At 38.7% G+C, this 26,111-nt stretch overlaps 1 protein-coding gene across 1 annotated transcript in view; it reads right to left on the bottom strand.

Annotated features, from left to right (window-relative positions):
• EXOC2 (exocyst complex component 2) overlaps positions 1 to 26,111 on the bottom strand; it is a gene marked incomplete at its 5' end in the record, with an annotated part of 114,642 nt that overhangs the window by 50,183 nt on the left and 38,348 nt on the right. Inside the window, 5 exons of the mRNA XM_084260281.1 lie at positions 4,051 to 4,208; positions 4,440 to 4,508; positions 8,494 to 8,618; positions 12,566 to 12,691; positions 24,670 to 24,788. Of these exons, the coding sequence (XP_084116407.1) occupies positions 4,051 to 4,208; positions 4,440 to 4,508; positions 8,494 to 8,618; positions 12,566 to 12,691; positions 24,670 to 24,788 (597 nt within the window). The remainder of the gene's footprint in view (positions 1 to 4,050; positions 4,209 to 4,439; positions 4,509 to 8,493; positions 8,619 to 12,565; positions 12,692 to 24,669; positions 24,789 to 26,111) is intronic.

The raw sequence follows: 26,111 nt of genomic DNA, 5'->3' as shown, positions 1-26,111 counted from the left end.
AAGCAAATAAAGTTAGACTTAAGTGTATATCTGCAGTGATTTTAAATCTGACATACCTTAATTTAATTTTTTAGATGTTTTTGATGTATGTGAATACATTAGCTCTATCTGCAGCGAAGTCTTTGAAAACTTATTATCCCATTCAGAGAAGATTAACTCTTCACTTAATTCAGAAACTTACAAATACAGATTTATTTATCAGTGACACTACAATAATGTCATCACAGAACATGCCAACTTTTCACACTGTCCTCTCACACTTCCATGACTGCCTTTCTGCATCCATCTCCTGCCTTACAGTCTTGCTTCCGGCCAGGACAGAGTTAACATTCCCAAACAGCCAGCCCATCCAGCTGAGCTACTGGGCTTTTTCCATACCACCTGTCATCACATCCCAGTAAAACGGGCTGGTTTGGGATGGGCAGGTCTGCATGGCTCCAGGGCAGTCCAAGTGTAGTTGGGTGTCCTATCATAGAATCACTAGATTGAAAAAAAGACCTTTGAGATCATTGAGTCCAACCATATCTGTCCCTCCACTAAACCATATCCCTGAGCACCTCATCTACCTGTCTTTTAAATACATCCATGGTTGGTGACTCAACCACCTCCCATGGCAGCCTGTTCCAGTGCACAATAACCCTTTCGGTGAAGAACTTTTTCCTATTGCCTGATCTGAACCTGTGCTGGTGCAGCTTGAGGCTGTTCCCCCCCATCCTATCATCTGTTGCTTGGGCAAAGAGATCAATACCCATCTCTCTATAACCTCCTTTCAGGTAGCTGTAGGTGGTGATAAGGTCTCCCCTCATCCTCCCCTGCTCCAGGCTAAACACCCCCAGCTCCCTCAGCTACTCCTCATAAGGTTTATTCTCCAGCCCTTTCACCAGCCCGGTTGCCCTTCTCTGGACTCCCTCCAGGACCTCGATGTCCTTCTTGTAGTGAGGGGCCCAAAACTGGACACAGCACTCGAGGTGCAGCCTCACCAATGCTGAGTACAGGGGCACAGTCACTTTCCTGGGCCTGCCGGCCACGCTGTTTCTGATACAGGCCAGGATACCACTGGCCTTCTTGGACACCTGGGCACACTGCTGGCTCATGTTCAGTCAGCAGTCAACCAAAAAAAAAAAAGTCTTGGTGCTGTGCTCTGTGTTATCACCTCATCGAGTCAGTAAAGTGTTCCATGATATTGCCAGGTGTGTGCACTCTGTCACGGGCTCTCTTGTTGTTCCCCCTGCATGGTGCTGTGTCAGTAACTGCCCCTATCCCAACCCGTGGGGCTCTGTCTCCCCAGGGAGAGCGAGGGAGGTGAGCGAGGTGGTGGTCAGCCGCTGCCTGGGGATGAACCAGGACACTTGCCATCCAAAAACAATCCTTTTTATGTCAATGCTCAGATCAAATCCTAGGTTCACAACATGGTTTCTGATATACCGTTTAACCACCTTACAACAGCAAAATCCACCAAGCTGCTATAAATGGTGATGTGGCTGTGCATCAGATTGCCAAGAATACACACATTTAAGGAGCCAAAATACAGCTGCTGTGGAGTAAAAAGTTAATACATTCACTGTTTTGTTCCCAGCTTGGACTGGGCACAAATCACCAACTACTATAGTTGAGGATGGAAACATTAATTTCCATTTTTTCCTTCAGAAATAGTAACACAGCAGCTGCTGACAAGAAACAGCATTTCAGCTTTTAGCTAAAAGGTTGCAGTTGTGCTTAAATTTTGGATAAGGGCATACAAAGTAAGGGTTACTGCTTTTATCCAGCTCTTGTATTTTAAGCCAGGACAATTCAAATGCAGTCATTGCTATTTGCCCTACTGCAAAAACTTGGCAAAGCACAGGTAATAGAATATACCAAAGAACAGTAGGAAGGCACGAGGAAAGAAGCTGGAGTTATTAATGGAACATTTCCAATTATCTACCTGTAGGCTCCAGTTCCTTAATCCTAGTGTTGGGCGTAGACCATCAAAACCCACCCTTATAACCAGACTGCGATTTGCTCAGGATAACTACTGATTTAGTAGATTCCTTTAAATCTGCACTCTCTCAGCCATCCAGGAAACAAAGGATGCAAGTACCCATCTGTGAGAAGTTTAAGGAACTTTAGCCTAAACAGAAGCCTTGGACTTAGCACTGATTCTAAGGAAGCATGAAGCACCCCTAAAGATGATCTTTTCTTCGGATGATTCACCGTAACAAACAAACACCTTCTGTCTTTACAATAAGGCAGAAACCTTGCCAACAACAACTTCACTTTATCACACAGCTCTAATTTATCCTCTGGAACCTATTGATCCTGAGCAGTGGTAGATTGGCCTACAAGAGAAAGACCAATTTTAAGTGTGTGATACGCACAAACAAGTAGAAAAATTACAATCACACAGATGTAATGCCAACTCCTTGTTATCTAATGTGGTAAGTTTTAGTGTTCTTAAATACAAGTGGAAAATGGTAAATCATTTGTGTGATGAGGAAAAAAGAGTAGAATTCTATCATATACTTCATAATGACTGTGTTAAGAACTACAAAAATAAGACTTTGGCTATTACCTAACTTTGCAACAAATCATGTTTTTATGCAATGCATAGACTCTTCATGTGAAGAGTCCACCTTCATCGTTGGTGTGAGTCACAAGAATTTATTAATCTGCCAAAGTGGGGGGACTTGAAAAAAAAAGAACTTAGAGCACTTGCAAAAACTTCTGACCTGGTCATCAGTGGTCAGTACCCCACCATGGTATGTTCAGTTCCAGATTGCACCTCTTCTTCTCTACTTTGCATTAGAGTCTAGCTCACTTCACTGAAGTGCCAGCACAGGCAGCAGTAAGAACATGAGGTAAGGAAAAAGAGTGGGAGGGAAGAGAGAATTCCCCCAGCTCTCAGTTCAGTTGTTCATTACTAGGGCAGTGACCAGAAAGAAAAAGGAGATTGTCTGAAACAGAGCCTTCACATATCCTGTAAGCTCAGCCTGGATCACACCTCGTGCGGCAGGACTCCGAAGCATCACCAACTTTTTGAGAATCAGTTAATTAAGTTTCCAAGGCAATATTACAGGTGTGCAAGTGTTAAATTCTAGAATTTTATAATTTGAGTGAAATTGGATTGCTTCTCATAAAAAAGGGCAACGGTGTTGCCAAAGCCTGTTCGCTTGCCCCTTTACATCTTTTCATCAAATTCCAAGCCAGTGCCTTCTTAAATTGGAAGGATTCCATAAAATTCAGCCAGTAAGAAACTTCCCATGGATTTTTTTTTTTTCCCTGAATGGTTAAAGTGCAGATAACAAAACTGGCAACAGACTTCGGGAAAGCATTAAATTTGAAAACAGGTATGTATCCTTGTTAGCTCCATCCTCCATAAGAGTATCAATCTGTGATTTCACCCTTTTCTTTTCTTCCTCTGTGCTTTGCTTGTTGCCTACCTTGAAAACTGCAGATAAAAATATAGTACCATACCCAGGCATTACTCAAGTTTACGAAAGACAACAGTTCTTATACCCTCCAGAGACAAACGTAAGCAAATTCTGCCTATTGGGACATTTTGTAATTAATGATGTGCACATTACTAAGTTTTAAAATGTAATTATAGGCAGAATGACATTAAAAGCCTTCCATAAAACAACTACAAAAGTAAATTATGATTTAAGAATGACACTATGGTGAGAAGCATGCTTTTTTCACCCATATTGGCAGGGATGGGAAGATACGTAGCAAATGAAGCAGACAATTGCTTTCTAACCTAAGAATCAAATCTTGTTTCATGCAGGGAGTGTCTATGACTTGCCAGGCAAGTATTTTATTCAAACTTTTTCCTGATGTGCTATGGAAAAGAATGGATATCTCATTACATAATACAGCTCAATCATGTGAAATTATAATTACACTTGCACATAGAACTCTAACTCTAAGTAATTTTTTCATAATCCTATTTTTGAAAGTGTTAACATTCTTGCTACTCAAGGTATTTAATGCAATTAAAACCAAACCAAATTTGTCTTAAAGCACACATATTCCGGGAACAGCATAATCTTGTAGGTCTCCAGATCCATTTACCTTACAGTCTGGATAACATGTGTTAGCCACTGGCCGGACAGTTCAGATTTCATCTCCCAGCCACCATACTGTCTCCATTCTCCTTCTCTGAGGCTGAAGGGAAGCAAAGCTCCACGGATAAGTTTTACCAGAGAGTACATCACTTCTTGAATCATTTTCTGCATCAGAAGGAAAGAAAAGTCCATGTGCTAAAGCAGCCATGTACTTGCTATATGCAATACCTTGGAATGTAAGATTTACAGGTGTCCCCACCTGGTAGAGACCAGATGAGAAGGAGGTGTGAGGACACACATATAATTTAAGAAATTAGGTTGTCAAGGGGGTGACACTAAATTATCTTGCTATGAAGGACAACTGAAAGAAAGCATGGTTATCCCCCCATAACTTACCTTGAAATCATTTTGTCTTTGCCTAGCGTTTTTCTTTGATCTTTCCATTTGGCCAGATTTTTCAGCAGTCTTGTGAAAATGAGAAAATGGAAAAGTGTAAGTATCTCATAACCACTGTAAAAATAATTCTGAAAAAGGGGGTTTCAAAGTGAAGAAGTGAAAACCAGTGAGTTTATGATGCAGTTATAAAAACTAACTAATGGCATCTCAATAAGCAAAGACTAGATATAAACTCTACCTACTGTAGGTCAGTGTACTAAAGTTTAAATACACATTTCTTTCAGAATCAAGACAAGCATAAAAACAGTAGCTCCAGCAATAGAAGCTAAAGTTTAATTCTGAAAAACAATGTGTGTTTAAGACACAAGTCAATGACAAGCATTAAAAAAAAAAAAAAAAAAAAAAAAAGCTCAGGCAATATGAACTTCATGGAGGTGAAAGTATTCTCACTGCAATGTTTGTGAGGGACAAAACTTAAATAGTACAACTGTGCAAATTTATATGAAGAAACTCTATTACATCAGCATGGAAGCTGCCCAGAGAAGGACACTGATGTAAAGTGGGAGAGACTTTTTTTTGAAGAGCATTTTGATGACAAAGCTTTTTAAATAATTCAGCTAACTGTAAAAACTGTAAAACAGACTCTGCAAAGTAATCAGCATCTTCACGGGCAGTTCACTTCTTTAAAAACCAAGGAACATGACTACGTTCTGCATGAGACAGTTACAGTTGAAGAAAAACATGGTTTGACTAATAGTCTTCCTGTTTGTAGTTCTAGCCTTCTGAGGAGTCTACTGAGAATACAGTGGAGTGAATTATACTGAAATAGTTATTATGAATACTAGATTAAGGGCAGATACAGATTTTTCTAACTAAAATTCTGTTTCATGTTTGCACAGCAACATCTACTGGACAAGAAGTGCAATAACATGACCAGGGTAAAGAGAATCGGTTTAATTTGAAGCAACTAAAATACTGCATTTATCAAGTTCCTTCTTTAGCCAAAGCATTTCAGATTTTGAAGATAAATAATTTGAAATGAGCAAAACTTGGTGAAGTTTGGGAAAATGCATAGCTATGAAATCTTTGTAACTGAAAGCTCTGAACAAGACAAGAACAACACTTGAGTTAGCACCGCACATAATACTTATTTCTCTCTTCTAATGTCTTAAAAAGAAAGCAAACTGTATTCCTTTAAACCCCAGGAATCAACTTAAAATTCACTGTTTTACAGATGGATTAAAAAGCAAAAAAATTTCACCAATCTTTAATATCTTTTCTTTTTTTCTTAGTGGTTTTGCTGAAGACCAAACTTAAACCTTTCCTGCACAGACAGACCAAAACTATTTTGTGGTAAGACCAACGGTTAGTACTGACATATGCTACATCACCTAGAGTGATTCAAAGAACTCAACTTTTTAAACTGTTGAAAATACCACGTAAATCTAACTGACAATATCCTAAGGCATATAGCTAACCTTTCAGAACTGAAAAGAAAGCACCCCCCCCCCCCAAAGCTACAAACTGAACAAGAGAAAATAAATACTACTTGTTACTTACATATGGAGATTTTTATTTCCACATTTTCAGTATGTCTTAAAAACTTCCATAAGCTAACTGACCCTCTATACCATTGTCACAGGACTTTTCTTAAAAAAACAGCAGCAATCACCTTGCGTCCTGAATGACAATAAATAGCAAACAACCTCCTAAAAAATTATTCATGGACAATTGAAGTCTGTATAGTTTCTGGTAGAAAAGCATCTAAAACTCAAGTCTTGAACGTAATGGTGACAGATATTCTTATATGCTTCAGAGGAAGTCTTCTGGCTAAAGCCACCCCCTCCTCCCAGTCTTCCTGTGTTGCCTGTGGTGCAATATACGCTCTGAACTGAGGGCACCATCTTCCCTCTATCCCCAAGAACTTGGGGTCTTCCATAAGAATCAAAGGAGCAGAAGAAATCAAATGTAGGTGGGTTAATTTCTTACATGGTCAGAATGTGGCCCAACAGAAGAGTAGATGTACTGAAGAAACTAACAAGAAAACTGCCTCCTCCTCTTTTTTTTTTTTTTTTTTAAATGCATGGAAACAATGTTTTGTTCAGATAGGACATAAGATCACTGCATTTTCCACTTGCAGTCATTTTCATGACCAGAATTTCTCAACCTTGTTTACAGTTCAAGTGTCTGTCTCTCTAGAAATTGGCATTGCACTCTGAAGAAAAAAAAAAAAAAAAAATCACAATAAACTTCAAAGGTCAATTTGTAAAGTCTGATTTCTAATGGTATCTCAAATACCAAATTTCTAATGGTACCTCAAATCTCAGAGGTTGTCCGTTTCCTTATACAATTTTTTTTGTGAAAGCCAACAGCACTAAGGTTTATCCCTGATTCTACTTCCTTCACTGAACTTTATGAGTGAATGTCATATCTTATTTTGATTTTATAATTTAAAGTGAGGGTGACAAACTGAATCCCTTTCACTGGAACTGTAATGCTCTGTGGATTGTGTTCAACATATAAAAGGCTATATATATATATATATATATTAGTATCATCATATGAAAACATTACATTGATTTACAGTCTGTGGCAATAAATAGAATGAATGCAGAATTATTTTTTTATTATTTAGTCAGGGAAAAGGAAAGTGACAAAATAAGCTTCCAATTTTATTTCTCCTGTGGTTAATTAGATTTTTTTTCTACCAAGGAATAGCAGATAGCTATGGCTGTAGTTCTGCTTCAGGGATAATTTTGTACTGGAATACTGACGAGGATGCAACTACAGCACGACACCATAAGCATGGAAGGATACATAATCTCAACAAATTAAGTGATACAACAACAGCTAAACAGGGAAGTTTTAGATGCAGAAAAACTATTGGGTTCAATATAGAAGCTGATCCAAATAACATGCATGCCCAAATGCTTGCTTATTTTCCACCTGCTCTGTATTATCCCCACTCTCTCTATATCTCTTTACAGACCTTGTCTTCAGAGTTTAAGACCCAGTATAAGTGAGCCCAAGCTGCAGTCAGCAGGACTTGCCAGGGACAGCTATGCAGATGAGATGTGAAGTAGTGCCTTATCACCTGTTGATGGAACAGAGTGAGCTGCCTTTTGCTACACTTCAATCTTGTTTGTCAGACGTGCTCCTTGGGAGTACAACAGCACTGTAGCTCTCCTTCAGGAGAAGGAGCAACATGGCTTGAGAATCACAAGTGAACTCTGTGTAAAACTGTAATTCTCTGACCAAGCTATTTGTGTTTATCTAGTAACAATTGCAATTACAAGCTGTACATGACCCACACCAAATTAATTAGGAACTGCATCCTTTCAGAATCTGTTAACACTGTGCACATAAAAGCAGCACACATGATGAATCATTGCTTCCCCACTCTCTCACCCTGCCTCTTGGATTCTCAAGATTTTATTTACATGACTTGTAAAAACCATCATCTGAGCAAGGACTGGAAGCGCAGGTGACTGCAGCTGACTGCATCTCCAGCCTACGCTTCCTACAGATGTCTGTGTATATACCACTGTTGGTCTTGGGCATTTTGCAACTCTGGTCTTGAACCTATCCTCACGTCCAAATATTTAAAGGTCAAGAAATGAGTACTCTTGTTCCAAAGAAAGGCTTTTCATTTTCTTTTCTGTATGACTGTCTATTACCTATCTCTATCCTTCATGCAATTTGCTGTTTCTTCAGCTCACCAATGAAGGGTGGCTGGCCAGCTATAAGCTATAAGCAAGAGGTGAAAGGTGAACAGATACTGGAAGACACAAAGACATACCATTGTCAGAATTCTAAATAATTTCATTGTATGCTTTTATTCTTTTAAAAAATAAAATGAAGCGTCTCACTTCTATAGACCAGTACCTTGACCTGTAACCTACCTCCCAAAAATGTAAGAGTCTACATACTGTCTTATTTTTATGTCCCTGATGAAAATAAGCAGAGTCACTTCTTTTGGTGGAATATAATACTTCAAACATAATTATTATGGAGCTTTGTTACTTGAAAGTCATTTATACAGAAGAATTCATACCTCACTGAATAAACTTCCATTCACATAAGAAATCCAGAGCTTCCAGAAGTTGGGCAGCTGACTTACAACAAGCTTTGTCAACTTTTCAACAAACACAACTTGCTGAGGAGCCTTGTATCGCCAAGCTAAATAGGGGAGATAGGAAGAAAACAGCAAAATTTAAAAAACACTTGAATTAATAATTTCAAAAAAATATTAGTAGCTTGCTACTACTTTGTGTTGCACAAATGACCATATAGTGTACACAGAAAACCTTTCAGGTAAGAGTGGAAAAAATTAAAGCTTGGTCCATATATGCAGACATAATTGGTACACACACAAGCTCACTCTTCTTTTCTCATGTGCTTACACCATGCCAGCATTATGACAGCATATAAAGAATCGGCCCCAACTTCGGCTGAAGGGATTCTTACACAGATTACATGAGATCCCATTGCACTCTTCTGTCCTCAACCTGCCTTAAAAGGTAAGGTAACACAAAAGCAATGAAGATATTAGAAGTTTCAAACGATGAAGCAGTGATGCTGAAGAAACAGGGCTGCTAGCATATGCTAGCAATCCAGGCAAACAATGGGAACTAGATCTGCTTTATTTAAAGCTCAAAAAAATTTCCACTGTGGCCTGGGGCAAGCTGCCAACCTCTCATCTTCATTTCCATTTGTTTTGGTAAAATCTTTTATCTGAAAAACAGGGGAGATTCCAACGCTGTTGTTAAAACTCAATAAACATATCAGTAAGTATACACTGAGATTCTTGGATGAAGAACACAATCATGACATACAATACCAAGGCATCTCTCACTTCATGAGCCTTCTTATATGTCTCATGGTCTACTGAAACGCAGCAGGAAATAGCTTATATTTTGGAAGCAGATAACTTTTTTTTTTCAATATATTATCAAAAGGGGCAAATGATGTTGGGGGAGGTCTGTGAAGAGAAAGCTAAAAGGAGCAGAAGAAAGGTGCCAATTAATACGGAAAACAGAGAAAGCTATGAAATGCTTTTCTGCAACCATCTGCCTTCTCCACTGAAACTTTCTTACGAGGTTTTAACAAAACACTGTATACAGATAAAATAACTGTGATCAAAGACTTCTATTTCAACTCAAGAATTAGAGTCCACTTTAGAATGGGAAAAAGAAGCTATAGATTCTTGAGAAAAAACAAAACCAAAAGAAAACAAACCAAACAATAAAATTTAAATAGGTTCATGTTTTTTGAATTTTTTTTTCATAAACTCTGGTCTATTACAAATGAAAAATTAGTAACATGGTATCCCATGTCACTCTGTGGAAATGCAGAAAAACATTGGATGAAACTTTTTGTTGTTAACCTGTTAAGCAATATTACCTACACAGAACAGAAATTCACCATTTAGGCAGGAACAGCTGCTGAATAGCCTCACTGTTTTATCATGTTGGTAGCCAGTCCTGAATCTCCTTGAAGAACAGTGTGCTTTTAGCAGCATCCATTGGTTGAGGCACAAGTCAATTACTGATCCATTTCTTAAGGTCATGAATAAATATCTGCATTACACCCAAAATGTTCTTTCTCCTCATAGCCAAAAAGTTTGGGGACTCTGGATTGGAATTTGAAAATGCCCCCAAAAAAACAATGAAAGCCCAAAATTTTGAGACTGATGTAACTGAAGTGTAATTCTCCTGACAGTGATGCATCTGTTGAGGAGGAATGAAAACTTCCTGAACATTCAACCAGCAAAGCTCAGAGTATGGACACAGGTAAGATGTCAGACCACCACTTTTGCCAGCTTGGTTTATGACTGTCAGAGGACCAGTCTGGACCCAGCAGCAGAAAAACTCCTCTAGGACAGGTGGTGACTATGCCAGGAAGCTGTGCCAATACTGCCAGAGGCTCAGTAACACCAACCACCCTCCCAGTTCTAACCAAGAGATGTCAGTTCTCTTGAGAAACCACTTCATCTTTGCCAAAAGTTCCAGCATCAACCCCAGTTTATAAACAGGGTTGTCTGTTCCTAACTGTAGACACATTGCCAAGATTTACTTCATGTATGAAATCCTTTCCTCTCCCAGGAAGTACACTTCAGGCCAATTTCAGTGATTGCCTTAGTCCAGGGTCTGCAGAAAGCAGGTATTTATTAGAAGCAGCTACTGCACAGCATGTCAAAAGGACGTTCTGGCCATAAATTCAGGATATTTTGACTTTCTTGCTACAGAGTTCTAGCCAATATTAAAGCAGAAATTTTAGTTTATTCTATTTAATCTGTTATCACCTGTGCTATAACATCATAAAGATGAAACTAGGGCTATTGTTTACATATCCTCACTAACATACAGCTCAAGCAAAGGCTGAATGTTGAGTACTGCAGTTTCAAATTCAAATTAATTTGTTCAAACAATCTCATGGACAATCACTGTCAATCACACTGGAGAGAAAAAAAACCCCACACCAAAACACCTACACCACCCATCTTTCCCCAAGATGCTTTTCCTTAATTTTGCTAAAAAACAAAGGTATACATAAGCAACCTGAAAACAGAGAACATTGTGGCATATTTGAAATGGCAGCTGCTGCACAGATACCACGGTTTGCTTTGGTTCTCCACTCTGCAGAGCAAGGATGGCAAAGCTTTCAGCTGTTCCTAAGCATTCAGTGGGCACCATGCACCACAGCCAATGAACACAACTCCAAGGCAATTCATGCTGACTCCAGGGTCTTTACAGTATATTTTGCTCCTAAGGTACGATGATGGTCCCATCATCCTCCAGTTTTCTTTTGAATCTTGGTTTAAACTGCAAGCCACAGAATCTGAAAAGCATGCTGAAGACTTACCTTTTACAGTTAGTAAAAGGTTATGGGTCCATAACTAAGGCTCTAAAAGTAAAAGCTAACTGAGTTGAAATTGCCTTCTGCAGATGCTAGTATTTAAGCAGACATGCATGCAAAAATATTCAAACAAGGAAAAAATAAACTGGATGTTGGGTGTCGCTTGCTTCATTAAGCGTGGCATGTATATTATAGATGGTATCTGACATCCACCAGCAATTTACTGTTTTGCTCTATTACACTTGCTAATCAACTTCATGCAAGTCTTTGGGCTGAGAAAGGGCACGGGTAGCAGCAACCCAGTAACATAATTACTTGGTATACATGTGTATTTTGAAGAGTCTGTGTAATTTATATTTTGAAATAGAAATACTCAATGTCAAACACTGACACAATTTGTCTTCCATGTGAAGACACACTGTGGCAGCACAAGAATGTATAATGTTTTTTATTCTTCATTCTATATTCTTGAAAGATTCTCTCCATTCCTTTTCTTGCTCAAAAACCTCCAGATATTTACAGATGTTTTTTCAAGGAAGTCCACAGAACTGGAATAAGAGCAATGTCAAAGCAGACCAAAGCCAGCAGGTTCTTCATAAAACCCTGTTTTCCGTGAAAAAGTACTCTGGTAAGAAATTGCCTATCCCATGAAAAATACTTTCTGTCTCCTCTGATGTCATCACTGAAAGACTCCTGAGATGAAGTGGTGTGGGCAAGGGTGTTGAAGACACTTACGATATATGAAGGCCCAGCAGCTGTTTGTGGAGGCACTGCTCAAGCTTAGTCACACACTTTTGTTTCCCTCTCTGGGCTTACAGAATTTGAGAACCAGGACCAGACATGTGAAGTCATAGAAGGAGCAAATGCAAGAGAAGCCAGCTTCTCAAACAAACATCAAAGGTGTAACAGCAGCAAAAGGCAGCAGACAGTAGGTGGTTATGTATTTTTTAAAAATTTGTATTAAAGAAAAAAAAGAAAAAAAACCCCTCTTATTACTTGACTGCATTTTAAGCAGCAGATTCCAGCTACGGAGTGCTCTTTGCTCTTTAGTAAGCCATGGCAACGCATGGGAAGAACTAATTTTATTTGGTAACCAACCCAAACAAACACAGAGAATGTGGGTTTCTGGTTGGGATTTTTTCTTTTTGGTTTTCTCGTTTTGTTTTGGGTTTTGGTTGTTCTTTGATTGTTTGGGGCTTTTTTACCTACAGCAGACACTGGACACGGGGAACTGCAGTTTTGTTTTTCCAAGTAAGACAGATGCCTACCATCATCACGGCCAGACTGAAAGCTGCTGCCCCTTTTCAACGAAGCAGTTTGACTGAGATGGCCAATCGGTGATGGACGAACATCACTGTCCAAGTCTAGCATGGGGCTGTGGAGCAATGAGCTGCCTGGGGAGAGGAGGAGAAAAAAAAAAGTTATAATGATGTTGCACGTCAATTGACATGAAGCTGCACGTGGAATTCTGATTCAGTTCTGAAGTGATACAAGATAAAAATTACCTAGCAAAACCAATCTTAATCTTGCTTATTTAGACAGTTTGTTCATCTACATCAACACAAACCAGTAACTCCACTGTCCATTCCTTTAGCAAAGCCAAAGCCACAAGTACCATATAGGAAATATAATTCTTTAGTCTGTATGTTTCTCTGCTTTTACTTTAATTAACACCCCACAATTAGTTGCTTGAAAGCTATCAATAAATATGGATTTATGCCATTAGTGACATGGCATGTGCTTTTTTTTCTTTTCCTGGTGCATGCCTAAACATACTTTTTAACAGGAAAAGTTTCTTGTGCTTACAGCTGAAGCTTGACTTCTACAGAGTTCGGGTGAGAACCAACCATCACGAGGGAGATGAACTACAGGCATCGTATGCTTGCGCATGTCTGCGGAACACCCCGCTCTTTCACGTATTTAAACACACAAAGCACTTCCAAGTGCATCAATTATTTTTCTTCTTTGGGTGCGTATCCATAGGTAGGTCACTATTAGCAAGTCCAAAACAATGACCTACTCTGTCAGAGGTGGATAGTTGGAGTCTAATGTACAGTTTGGAAAACAATTATAGAATAATGACCAGACCTTAGTGTTCTTTTAATGCACTGTAACATCACCAATTTTTAAGTCTATATTGCTGCTTTATGCATTTCACCTCACATTTCTGAAAGCACGCATCAAAAATTATTTCAGCAGCATTGGTCAAGTGAGCCATAACAGCTAAAATTAATTTAATCACATTACATAGAAGTTGAAAGGGACCTCAAAAGATGATCTGGTCCAACCTTGTTTGGGAAAGGGAGCCTAAATGAGATTATCTAGCACTCTGTCCTGTTGCAATTTTGAAAACCTCCAGTGATGGGGACTCTACTACATCCCTGGGGAGATTCAGTGATTGATTATTCTCATGGTAAAAAAAAAAATAAAATTATATCACAATTAAACCTTTCCTGGTAATTAATGCTGAATTTTGTAAATTAAAATCTCAGTGTTTGAGTTTATACTGCTTGATCTTTGCCATCAATACCTACATGCACATGAAGTAACAGGAAGACCACATAGTAAGGGCACCACCTGTAACACTGCAATACTCTGAATCAAAAGCAACATGAAGTAAAAAGGATTTTGAAGAACATTTATTCTGAATTTATGCTGCTGACAGACCAGTACAGCAGCAAAGATATGTCTAGACACTTTACTTGGACAGCTGGGGGTCAAACAGCAATTTTAAATACTGTGAAACTTATCACAAACTTCCAGTAAGTGACAATAGAAGTTTTTCCTCCTTTAATTCTTTAGTAGCTTTTAAGGAGATTTCCTGTCTTTCACCATGGCATTGTCATTACCAAGCTGTCAGTTCCTCCATTCATCTCATTACTGTAAGACACTTAAGTAAATAGATCCGATTTGCTACATTGGTCACAATCACAATTGACACATTAACTGACATGGTGAATCCATTCCTGCTACCTTCAGCCTGCATTATGATTCTGCTCACTACCTAACTCCTACACACCTTAAAGTCAACTCATCTTTAGGACACCTTTAAAACTGATGAGTTTTCAGCAACATGGAATCTGCTGCAGTGATTTAAGTGTACTATCCACTGTCACCACAGACAAGACCTACAATGAGTCTGAACGAGAAAACTCTGGGGAAAGACTTTTCCTTCTGAATGAACTAAAAACCATAAAATAATAAGAAAATACAAACCTAACACTTTCAGCAGTTTAAGTAGGTATGTATGTATTGTGGTCAAGAGGTCAATGTCCAAGTGGAGACCAGTGATGAGTGGCATTCCTCAGAGGCCAATATTGGGACTGGTGCCGTTAAACATCTTCACTGGTGAAATGGACAGTAGGATTGAGTGCACCCACAACAAGTTTGTCAGTGACACCAAGATGTGTGGTGCAGCTCATGCACTGGAGGGAAGGGATGCCATCCAGAGGGACCTTGACAGGCTTCAGAGGTGGACCTGTGCAAACCTCAAGGTTCAACAAGGCCAAGTGTGAGGTCCTGCATGTGGGCTGTGGCAATCCCGAGCTGGGTGGAGAATGGATTGAGTGCAGCCCTAAAGAGAAAGACTTGGGTGTGCTGGCTGATGAGAAGCTCAACATGAGCCAGCAATGTGTGCTTGCAGCCCAGAACGTATCCTGAGCTTCATCAAAAACAGTGCAACCAGCAGGTCAAGGGAGGAGATTTGCCACCTCTCATCTGAAGTACTGCATAGAGATCTGGGGTCGCCAGTATAGGAAAGATATTGGGCTGTTGGAGAATGTCCAGAGGAGAGTCACAAAAGCTGGATCCCATTTCCTATGAAGACAGGTTGAGAGAGTTGGGCTTGTTCAGCCTGGAGAAGAGAAGGCTCTGGCAAGACCTTATTGCAGCTTTCCAATACCTGAGGGGGAGACCTACAGGAAAGCTGGAGAGGGACTCTTTATCAGGGAGTATAGACAAGGGGTAATGGGTTTAAATCGGTGGAGGGACAGATTCAGATTAGATGTAAGGAAGAAATTCTTCACTATGAGGCACTGGCACAAACTGCCCAGAGAAGCTGTGGCTGCCCCCTCCCTGGCAGTGTCCAAGGCCAGGTTGAAAATGGCTCTGGGGAACCAGGTCTAGTGGAGGGTGTCCCTGCCCATGGCAGGGGGGTTGGAGCTGGATGGTCTTTGAGGTCCCTTCTGACCCAAACCAGTCTGTGTTTCTATGGTACAATTAGAAAAAAACATGGTGCATCAAAGCTTCCCTCTTTGATGCCTTCACATAGAATTTAGGTTCTCACCTTTCAAACACCTTGTTAACATGAGGAATTTCTTGTAAACAGATGTTCTCTAAAAATGACAGTGCCAATTAAACCTCAGAATGCAGAAAAACAGACACACTTACCAAAACGTCTTAACGTGAATTGGTTCAATTAAAACAATTTGCCTGAGGTAGCTGAAAACCTGAAAATCTGTATTGCTGTTGATATGCTAACCCCACGCCGCCCAAATGGTTTATATGCTCACCACTAACAGAAAACACGTAAAGAATACTCTCTTGTTCCACCAGAAAAACCACATCATCAGTTTGCAGCCGTACCAGGAAAAGAAAGTTTAACATGAACTAATTTCTTAATTGGTTGTCTAGCATTACAGGCAAGTATAACACAGCAGCAGGGAACTACAACAGCACATATACCCTCAGGACTAATAAACATCTGGACTACATTAGCAAAGCTGATTTTGCTTTCACCCGACCAGAAGATAGCGCTTGAAGACTGCACACCAACTCCTAAATCTCTTGTAAGAAAGAGAGAGTTAACTCACAAACCGTATTTCCCACCCCCACCCCCCCCCATCTTAATTTGTTCCCTCTCTGGAGCCAGAAGCTTAAATTTAGCAGCACAGTGTAATACAATTAATTAATATTAGTATGGACTGTAGACAATAATATTTATAAACCCAAATAAACCACCCAAATAAGAGTTTACTACCTATTCATTATTCAATTTGTACTATGTCTACATTCCTAGATCCTGAATATAGGACAGCAACAATCTAAAGTTTCAAGGAATTAACTTTTGACTGTGCTAACAGTTTTTAACATGATGTATAAACAGCATGAACAATACATTCCTGGCAGATCATCTTTTTTTTTTTTTTTTAAATATACTGCATCTTTGAAGTTACAGAAGTATTTCTTTTTTTCCAAAATACAGCATCTAGATGGAGCATATCTGTCAGTGACTCCAGTGCCAAGTGTATATTTAACCAAGGAAACACAAGGAAAATAAATGTACTACATTCCCTTCTTCTACCAAACAGTCGTGACAAACCAGAAATATAATTAAAGCCTTACCACATTTACAACTGTAAAATCATGAGAGGATCAAAGAAGTTTTAAGGATCGTAACACTGCTTTAAAATTCTTTTAAAAAGGATTTTGCTGGGTTTCAACTTTTTGCTCAAAGACACTTTAAAGATATGTAGAATGAGAAACAATTCAGATACTGTGTGAAATAGAAATAGTTCAACGGTTTTGTTCAGACCTCTCTTGCTGTAGTGCAGTAAGTTCTCACCAAAATAAGGATTAGAAAAAAAAAAAAGGCACAATGCTTTCAGGTAATTTAATTTGTACTTTTGCTTTTGGTAAATCAAAAAACTCACCTGTTCTGATCCCTAATTACAGGTTTTCTCTAAGCAGCTGGAGTTGGTACAGGGTATTTATGCGCCTACAGTACCCTACCTTGACCCCATTTATTTGAGGCGTTATCTGCACGCAGTGCAACACCAAGTTTGCCTAAAATGGATTCTTCCATGACTTGCAAACTAGTCTCTTACCTTCAATATTTAAAAGCAGCTGTAATTCCTTATTTCTAAACTAATAGCAAAATGAGAGTAAAAACTGTTCTGCAATACCCACCGCTCCCCAACTCTGCTTGTTTGCCCCCTCGCAGCCTGACAGTCAGGGGTCTCTCACCAGAGTCACACATCTATCACCTCCCCTCCCTCACCCAGATTCAACCGCTCTGCAATTCTGCCAGCCCAGTGCATCGTTTGCATGACATTGAGCTAAAGCTTTCCTCCAAAGCCACTAGCTGAGATCAGGGGGTAGACAACAGCGTGCCAGAACCTTTTTGCACTGACAAAACTGTTCACAAGTTGACTGAGTAACCTTGCAGTGCAACTTTCCACAGCAAGTCAAACATCGGTCGTTACACGGATTTGTTTATATGTGTAGAGCAAGATTAAATTCAAAAACCCACCACAAAATAACCCCCCCCAAAACCCTACAGATGTGCAGCCAGGTGAATACAGTTACTGTATTCTTTCATCCATTATGTATCTTCCAGTGATTTTTCTCACAGGCTACAATAGCGAGGGAAGGCTGATCTATAGCCTCCGGACTCTCTGAAGGGCGGCAGACTTCCTTACCACCCTTAAACACCTTTGAACATTTTTTCCTGTGCACAGCGGGCCCTTGTCCTGTGCTACAGCCTGACCACCCACTGTTGCTTGTTGACCAAACACACAGTGCCTGGAGCCCGCCCCGACACGACCAGGGTAAGATTCCTTTCAAGGGCACCGCACCGAGAATTTCAATTTGTCTAGAAATTAGGTGAGCAGGAGAAATTACAAAAAAATTAACCTGCTCAACAGATGAATGACTGCATTTTATTCTTTTTCTCAAGCACTCTTTCTTTCCAGCTGTACATTCATTAGGAATCTAACATTTTTTAGATGATCAAGGAAAAAAAATAAAAGGGTTGTATTTCTAGCAGAGAGATGAGTGCAGAAGATAGAAATGGCTGTACTTCATGGAAAAACGTTTGTGGAATACATTTAAAAGTTAATACTTTTTTAAGTCTTAAGGTTAGTCTTCATTATGATAAGTATATTTATAATGAAAGTATTTTTCAGTTTACACAGAAAGGGTAATCAGGCCTATTGTTTGTAGTCTTTCACAGCCTAAGGGAAAGCCTTATTGTCCTGCAGGCCAAAAAATACCGAAGCAAGAGCCAAACACTTTAAGTTCAGCACATAAATAGAAATGACGTCATTTTACTAGCACTAGCTCTGGTGGACATTAGAACACCAGCAACGTTGAAAACAATCCACTTTTACTTAATTGCCCAAGTAAGGACTTAAAAGACTAGAGCAGATATCAAGGTAAAATTCTGGCCACAGAAGAGTTTCACTTTGTCTTTGGTCGTGCTAATCTTTTCAGTTTTGATTTTAAGCTACCTGTGATGCTTTTAAATCACAATATTTACTGTCTTTATAATGCTTACAATTATTTAAAATATTATAGAAAATAAAAATGACCCTTGCACATGTCAGATTCTACTGAAAATTATAAATAACAGCCAAGTTAGATACAGGTGGTAAAAGGTAAATAAATCCAGTGTCAATTTTTGTACTGATAATTTTTTATCTTCTTTTTTTTTTTCCTTTTTAATTAATAACCCATTAAGGGCTTGCTTGACATCTGCTGTCAAAAGGGTATTTCTGCCACGGACAGGGGATGTGGTTTAGACATGAAATGGCTCCCAGCTGCAAGAAGTCTTCTTCCAGATGTACAGTAAGCAAAGGCAATGGAAGAGAACCAGCTGCTAGGATAACAAATTGAAAAGGCCCTTTTGACACAAGCCTCGCCGGCTTGTCTGATCCAACAAAGATGGATCATTCATTGCAAGGTGAATAGAATCTCAGTGTGGCACAGAAGAAATACACCGTGGTCTAAGCATCCATCACTCTCCTTTACATCACGTACAGCTGCTGTTAACTCTGGCACAGAAGAACCCTGTGCAGACTTTTACAGTATCTGCAGAGCTGTGCATCATACTCTGAGAGCTGCAGCCTTGTTGGGATTTTATTCCCCAAGCATTAAGGGCTACAACAAATAAAAATCACAAAGACTGAACTAGCATACTTTGGTTTTGAAAACTGTTTCCACGTTGGGAACATTAATAGGTTTTGTATTATGTATTGCAACCCAAAGTGCAGCAGAAAGATCACAATTCACCTGTGCTCCTGTTTGCATTTACAGTTGTAGTTTCTAATGAGTATTAATAGAGATCTTCTTTGCAATAATGTCACATAATATCTTAGAAAGACCTGTTAAGAAATGAAGACTTTTTCAGTCAGTTTGATAACTGGCTATCCATTTTAGCTCAAAGGATCATGAAACCTACTAAGCCACTATTAAAGTTTAAGCAAATAACCACTGGCCACACAGAAAACAGCCTTAACCTCCACAGCTTCTTTCCCTTATATTCCTGTTAAGAATCCCATTGCTTAACTCATTTTGGATAGCTGCCCAGTACCCAAGGCAAATTTTCAACTAAACCTCATTTATTTACATTTATTTTCATGTCATTTTACATCGTTATATCCCCCATGTTTCCTGTACTCCAACAAGTCTAAGAAGCATAAACCATAGTGGAAAAACTACAATTATGTCCTAATAATAGGGGGATTGCCAAGTAAAAGTTAAAAATTACAAATATATAAAAATCTTAACTGAAGGAAAACATTTACTATCGAGGTAGCAGGTTTGATAGTCCCCAGACTGGTACCAATCATAACTTTACAGTTCATAAGAAGCAATTCAGACTTTACCTAATACAAGGCATAAAATGCCAGCAAAATTCAGTTTTCATTCAACTATATTTTTGCCAGAGATTTAAGAAGTAGTTTTGAGCGAGCACAGTGCTCTTCCATGTTTAAAGGTTTAGATTTATAGTCTTCAAAAATGCTCTTTTTTTCTGTCTATTTAGTCTCACACATCTCCTTCCTTCTAAAATAGCTATGTATTACATAACATAACGGCAGCAAATTGGCTTTACCTACTTCAGGTCCTGCAGTAACAGTGGTGTGCAATCAGACTTATAGAAGGAATGCATTAGTGCTTCAGGAAATAGCTTCATAAACATTAAAAAAAGGTTTTAAAAAAACAACAATAAAAGAGCACAACTGTCTGCTCCATTAGCAAGACAGATAAACATTACATAGGACACATAAGTTAACAAACTCATATTTTTACAAGCATTACCATGTCAGTGGAGCCAGAGCTCCAGCCAGTTGCGTGTGGTTCCTGACTCTACGGCTGCACCTTTAATGGAAGAATCTGACCATCAGAGAAGCAGGGGAATGGCTTCATGTAAGGGCATGAGCACAGGAGCTTCATGAGCTGGGCATACCCTGTACTGCCTCATGCTTCCACTATGACTTTGGCTATGCTCTTGGGTCTCTGTCCCGGCTGCTCAGAGTACTTCAGAGCAGGAGGAATTTTGATCTGCTGTCACATACGCATATGCACTTGGCTCCTTAAAACTGTTGGAATCCAATGAGAAACTGTTGGAATTCAAGCCCACATGATACAAGCATCATCTGCTTGCATTCTTTTTGCCTCACAAATGAGGAAGGTCTGCTATGGCTGTGCAGAACAAGAGACAGCTAGGCTAAAGGTAATGATGGGTGAGTAACAACCGCCACATCTGAGTGTGCAATGAAACATTAATCTATATAATTCAAGATGAATCAGCAAACCAACATGGTTCTTTAAGACCATGTATGTACATTACATACACAGAGAGATGTTCCTCAAGGGAAATACACTCTGAAATGATACTGTAAAGTACTGCATACACAGCACTTCAGAAAACTCCCCATCCCACCTGTACCTGCTGAAATAAATGCAACCAATTAAGCAATGATCAGATTACTGCATGTTTTACAATTATTGTTTACTAGAATCAAAGGAAACATCCAACTGAATAATTTGCTGTTGGTAGTTGTCAGCCTTTAAGCCACACCACCAAATTATGCGGCAAAGTTTAGCACAGCCTGATACATCTTTCAGTTTTTGGAAACACTAATAACACAGGTTGGATTAGCTGAAAGCAGACAGTGTTTGAATCGCATAGGACTTCTACTAAACCCTGAAACAAATTCCAGGGGAGATCTCAAAGACCATTACAGCCCTGTAAATGAGCCACAGTTTCTTCTCTCAGGCTGCACCAGAGACTGCATTACACTATGATACTTTACAGTTCTAGGACACACTTACAACAGCAGAGTATTTCTATAAAATGGAGTTAATCTCTAGCAATATCCAAGCACAAAGGCTTTGTTTTTTTAAAAAAACCCAACCTTTTCATAAGATAGTACTACAGAGAGCAAAGGATTCACATTTAAATCAAAAATATATTCTCAGATATAAACCTGAAATAAAGATGTATTTAAATACATCTCTAACACACAACTTTCTGATAGCACCTTAAACCACCTCAGCATGTGTATTGTCTCACTGCTCTTCAGCTTATGTGAGTTGTTATCATCAAGGAAGCAATCATCAGGCAAAGATAAGGAACATACAGAGGATGTAGGAAAATGGATTTACATTTTATCAATATTGGGGATTTGACCTAACTATCATTACTGGTGGACTAAATCTCTTGGAGAAGATAGGAGAAGATGCCATTTCTCTATAAGAAAATGAAATTACTTCAATTGGCTTAAAACATCAACTTTCTACTAGTATGGAGACAACTGGAACAATTCTGTCCCACTGAGGGTACACTGTTCACCTGTCACATCAGTGACTGAATTTAGTGTAAGTTCTCCTTAGAATTCACTTTGGTTTGGGCTTTAGTTTGTTTAGCAAATAATTTCAGTGTTAACCTTTCCTTCCTGAATAAATCATACACAGCAAATAAATTCTTTGATAATATTTACTGTTTGACAATGAGCTACAAAAATCCTGCCCAGAATGTCTAATAAGAGTTTTCAACAAAGACTTTTCCAGGTAAGAAAAGCAAAGAAAATCCATTTTGGCTAATAAAATTGATATGCAATGATTCCGGGCACAGCTTTGCCTCAAAACCAAATAAACTAGCAGGAAAACATTTTGGCACAAACTCAGTTGAAACTTGGAAGATTCTGCATAAATGCAAAAATAGATACAATCTGCTTACTGAGGTTTAAGTTTAGTATATTGAAGGGTTTTGACTCAGTCAGTCTGAGCCCACAGATTTACAGTCAGCAGAACTAAGCTAAGAATAGCCAGAAAACGTTGGTATGCTCAAGGTGGAACTTCATAAGCTGTCTGCTTATTCCAGATTCGCAACTATCATCTTCTAGAAACAATGTCTACTATCCCTGTTGAAAAGGGAAACATAAAAAAGATTTAATACTCTTTCATTAGAGCCTCAAACTTATTACCCAACTCCTACCCCCACTGCTTGATATACAAAATGATCCTTTTTGGAAGCATGTTTTAAAGTGGAGGACTTTTGTGTTTGAAAAATTGTTACTATTTTCTCTTTAAAATATCCTGTGAATTTACAAACATATAAACCACATTTCTGACTTGATTAGATTCCTCAAAGTCTTACATAACCAGTTATGATGTCTATGAGTAGAAGCCCACACTTTTCCTGTTTGAAAAGCATACATCTATTAAAAGTAGATCAAAATACATTCCATGTCTCTGATCACAATCAGCATTGTACTCCTTGGCAGCTAATACCAATTCTTCCCAGTTTTCTTTTTTTCCCTTCTCCTCTCTGCTGTATGCCAAAATTAAAGAACTATGGAAAGGAAACCTTCTTTTTCATAGCAACCTTCCTTTGTCCTATTAGATGTTAAGTGAGAAATTCCATCAACCAGAATCAAGAATTGAGTATTCTAAAATCTGTACAAAAACCACATAAGGACGACATAAAAGGCTGGAAGAAAACTACTGAAATCTGATAAGCTCTTTAATAAAAGTGGTAATATATTAGCATTTGTTTCATACATGCACTTACGTATTAGCTATTCATACATGCATTTAGTGGGCATTAAAGTTCTTTTAATTCCCTCTTCTGTGAGCCAAACAAAGCTGCTAACATAACAGCCCCTTTGATATTAAGGCTGAGGTAAGCAGATTTGTTGCAAGAAAAACACCAAACAAGTTGAGATTTTTCAATATAAGCCTAGGAATTTAGACACATTTTCCATTCACTTACTAGAGCACGCATATCAAAATTATACAGTCATCTACTACTACAGCAACAACAAAGTCTCATGCACCTAGTATCTTCACAGCCTGGGTTTTCTTGCTAAGAAGCTGAGTGATGGTGATGTAACATTTTGCGATTCAGCAGAGAAAAGAAAGCTTAGAATTGTTAACCATGGGAATTTTTACAAGTGAGTTTTTCTCCTGACAGCTGTATGTTAGAGGGTGCTGGTGGTGTCTCAAGATTTTGACAAAGAGTACAAGTTTTGGAAATGTTCTGATTTTTGACCAAAAGGCAAAAAACCACCCAGCCTGGTGCCCCTGCTGGACCCACAACACTCCACACCCTGATGTGGAACAAAGATGGTCTGTGCATGCTTTAAGGTAAAACTTACTGGTGTAATTGTCATATGCAATGCACCCTGTGAACCATACACTTGACGTCATAACCTCTGCTAAAGACAGCTTAAGCCTCCTGGAGCAATTTTACAGCACATTTCTGCAGCATTTCCAACTCAGTGCATTTTTTTTTGTGGCTTCCCAGAAGAGAACACGTTATCGAGTTTGGGACACACATGCACTAAACACAGGAGTTACCTATAAGCCAAGAGACGCCAGATTTCCATATGCCTACTCATTTCAGAAATAGCAAACTCAGTAAGACTTCTTGAGAAACAAGGCATTACTTGTCATTTTCTAATTTAAAAATCCAGTTTTCAGATTTTACTACTAGAAACACCAGGCCAACAGCCTCCCACCTATTCCCTTTTGAAAACACACTTACGCGCGAGATCGCATTAACTGGCAGCCTTGTTGCTGCCTCACCTGGAAACAATACCTCTGAGCACACGCTTCTTTGAAGAGCAACAAAGACAAAGAATATAGCTAAGTATTCATACTGGGCCCGAATTTTGAAACTGCACAGGCACAAAGAACAAGAGAACACCCTGTTATCATTCGCGGCCTATCAAGAACCTGCCCCTTGTTCCCCTGTGCTCCAGCGCCCTGGGTATCCGCACACCAATGGCCTATCTTGTGACAAAGGAATTTAACGGGCAGATTCGGAAAGCAATCCAAACTTCACGTGACCTCAAAGAAGTATTTCAAGAGGACAGTAAACTTCAGATAAATGACTGAAATCCAATGCTTTTCCCATGTAAAGAGCTTTAAAGCTAAGTTAAACAAAAAGAAAACTCCCAACTGCTGTTTTGTTTTTACAATAGAATAAAGAAAGAAATACAAGTCCGCGCTCAACTTCTTACAAAGCTATCAAAATTGATAGGAAAAAAATTCAAATATCATTTGCACACTAAAACTTGTCAAATAAAAGGCAATGCCAAATTCCTAAGTGTCATATATATAGAAAACAAAAATATATCCTTGCCTTTTTGTTCTTTAACATAGCTCTCCTTACAGTTGTGCATGAGCTGCAGAATCCACTGATGTTGAGCACCAATGCACTGCCAAGCAGGGTCCCCAGGCGCATGGAGATCAGAAAGATATCTGTAAAACCCAGTCCAAAAATCACAGTTCTGGCTTGACACAATGAAGGCCTCATGAAAACAGACCAAATATACACTAAGAAATACTTTAATCTCTTTTACATAACTTTTTTAAAAAATCAAAAATATTTAAGATACACCCATACCTACTGCAAACACAACCTTTGCATTTCCACTTCCTCATCTAGTAAAGCAAAATTCCATGAAAAAAACAACTTCTAGAAATAAACAAACCCACATATATTTAATATTACATTAACATGTATTTTCAGTTGTGTCTCTAGTAAAAGCCTGTAGAAAACCAAGCTCCTTATCTGCCAAGTACACAGTTCAGTACTTCATGTTTCACTTAGAATCAGTGATGACATCTCAAGCACATAAAATATGGTATTTTTCTTTCCACTTTATATGTCCTGATTGTATCATCGTGTAACCTTAACAAGTAAGTACAGAAGGAATTAAGTTTTGGCAGCTCATTAATTTTAGCACACACATGCACAAACAAATGTAAACCAAGCTCCTGGTTGTTTCTTGTTGGGGTGCTTTTTTGTTGGTGGGCTAGGGTTTTTTTTGGTTTGGGGGTTTTTGTTGTTGTTATTTTGGTTAGGTTTTTTTTTTTCTCTCTTTTCTGCATTTGGTTGTGGGGTTTTTTTGGCATCAGCATGTGCACAGAGCCTGAAAAACAAAAATGTGGGGGAGAGATAATGAAAAGGATTGGGGCTTCTAATACATGAAAGTAAAACAGCCTCTGTCTTTGGAGAGAGAGAGAGAGAAGTATTAAAAGCTCGCTGTTGTGATTTCGAAAAGAACAGAAGTATATGGCATTCAAGACTATCTGACAATGATACTTTCAAAAGAGTATTTTCAGAAAGTACTAGCAGCTTTACTATGTAATCCAATCCATTACATTCTGCATCAGCGATTCACAAGACAGATCCAAAAATTCAAGGTGCTCAAGGCGAAGTTCATTGATGTACTATCTTAAGCAGTGGAGGGAATGTTTAACTGCTTCACAAAAGGTGTATTACTGCAATAATACTCTTAATGAGGAATGTGTTACAAAATTCTATTGTCTTTGTGAACAATTTGTAGTACTTGAAACAAAAAAATAACCTGCCATAGGTTACTTATATATATTATGTATTTTATATATATTAGGTACATAATAAATATTATATATAAAGGGTTGGCTCAAAGGATAAGAACATTACACAACCATTCATTCTGACAGGGTGACATTTATAAATTACAAGCACAAGTAATTCCTCAGTGTTAAGGGGGACTTCAGGCTTTGCTTAGACACAAAATAAAAAATTAAAACTGG

This window comes from Gallinula chloropus (genome assembly GCF_964237585.1).
Source record: "Gallinula chloropus genome assembly, chromosome: 2".
Classification (NCBI taxonomy): Eukaryota; Metazoa; Chordata; class Aves; order Gruiformes; family Rallidae; genus Gallinula; species Gallinula chloropus.
This window is presented reverse-complemented; position numbering and strand designations above follow the sequence as displayed.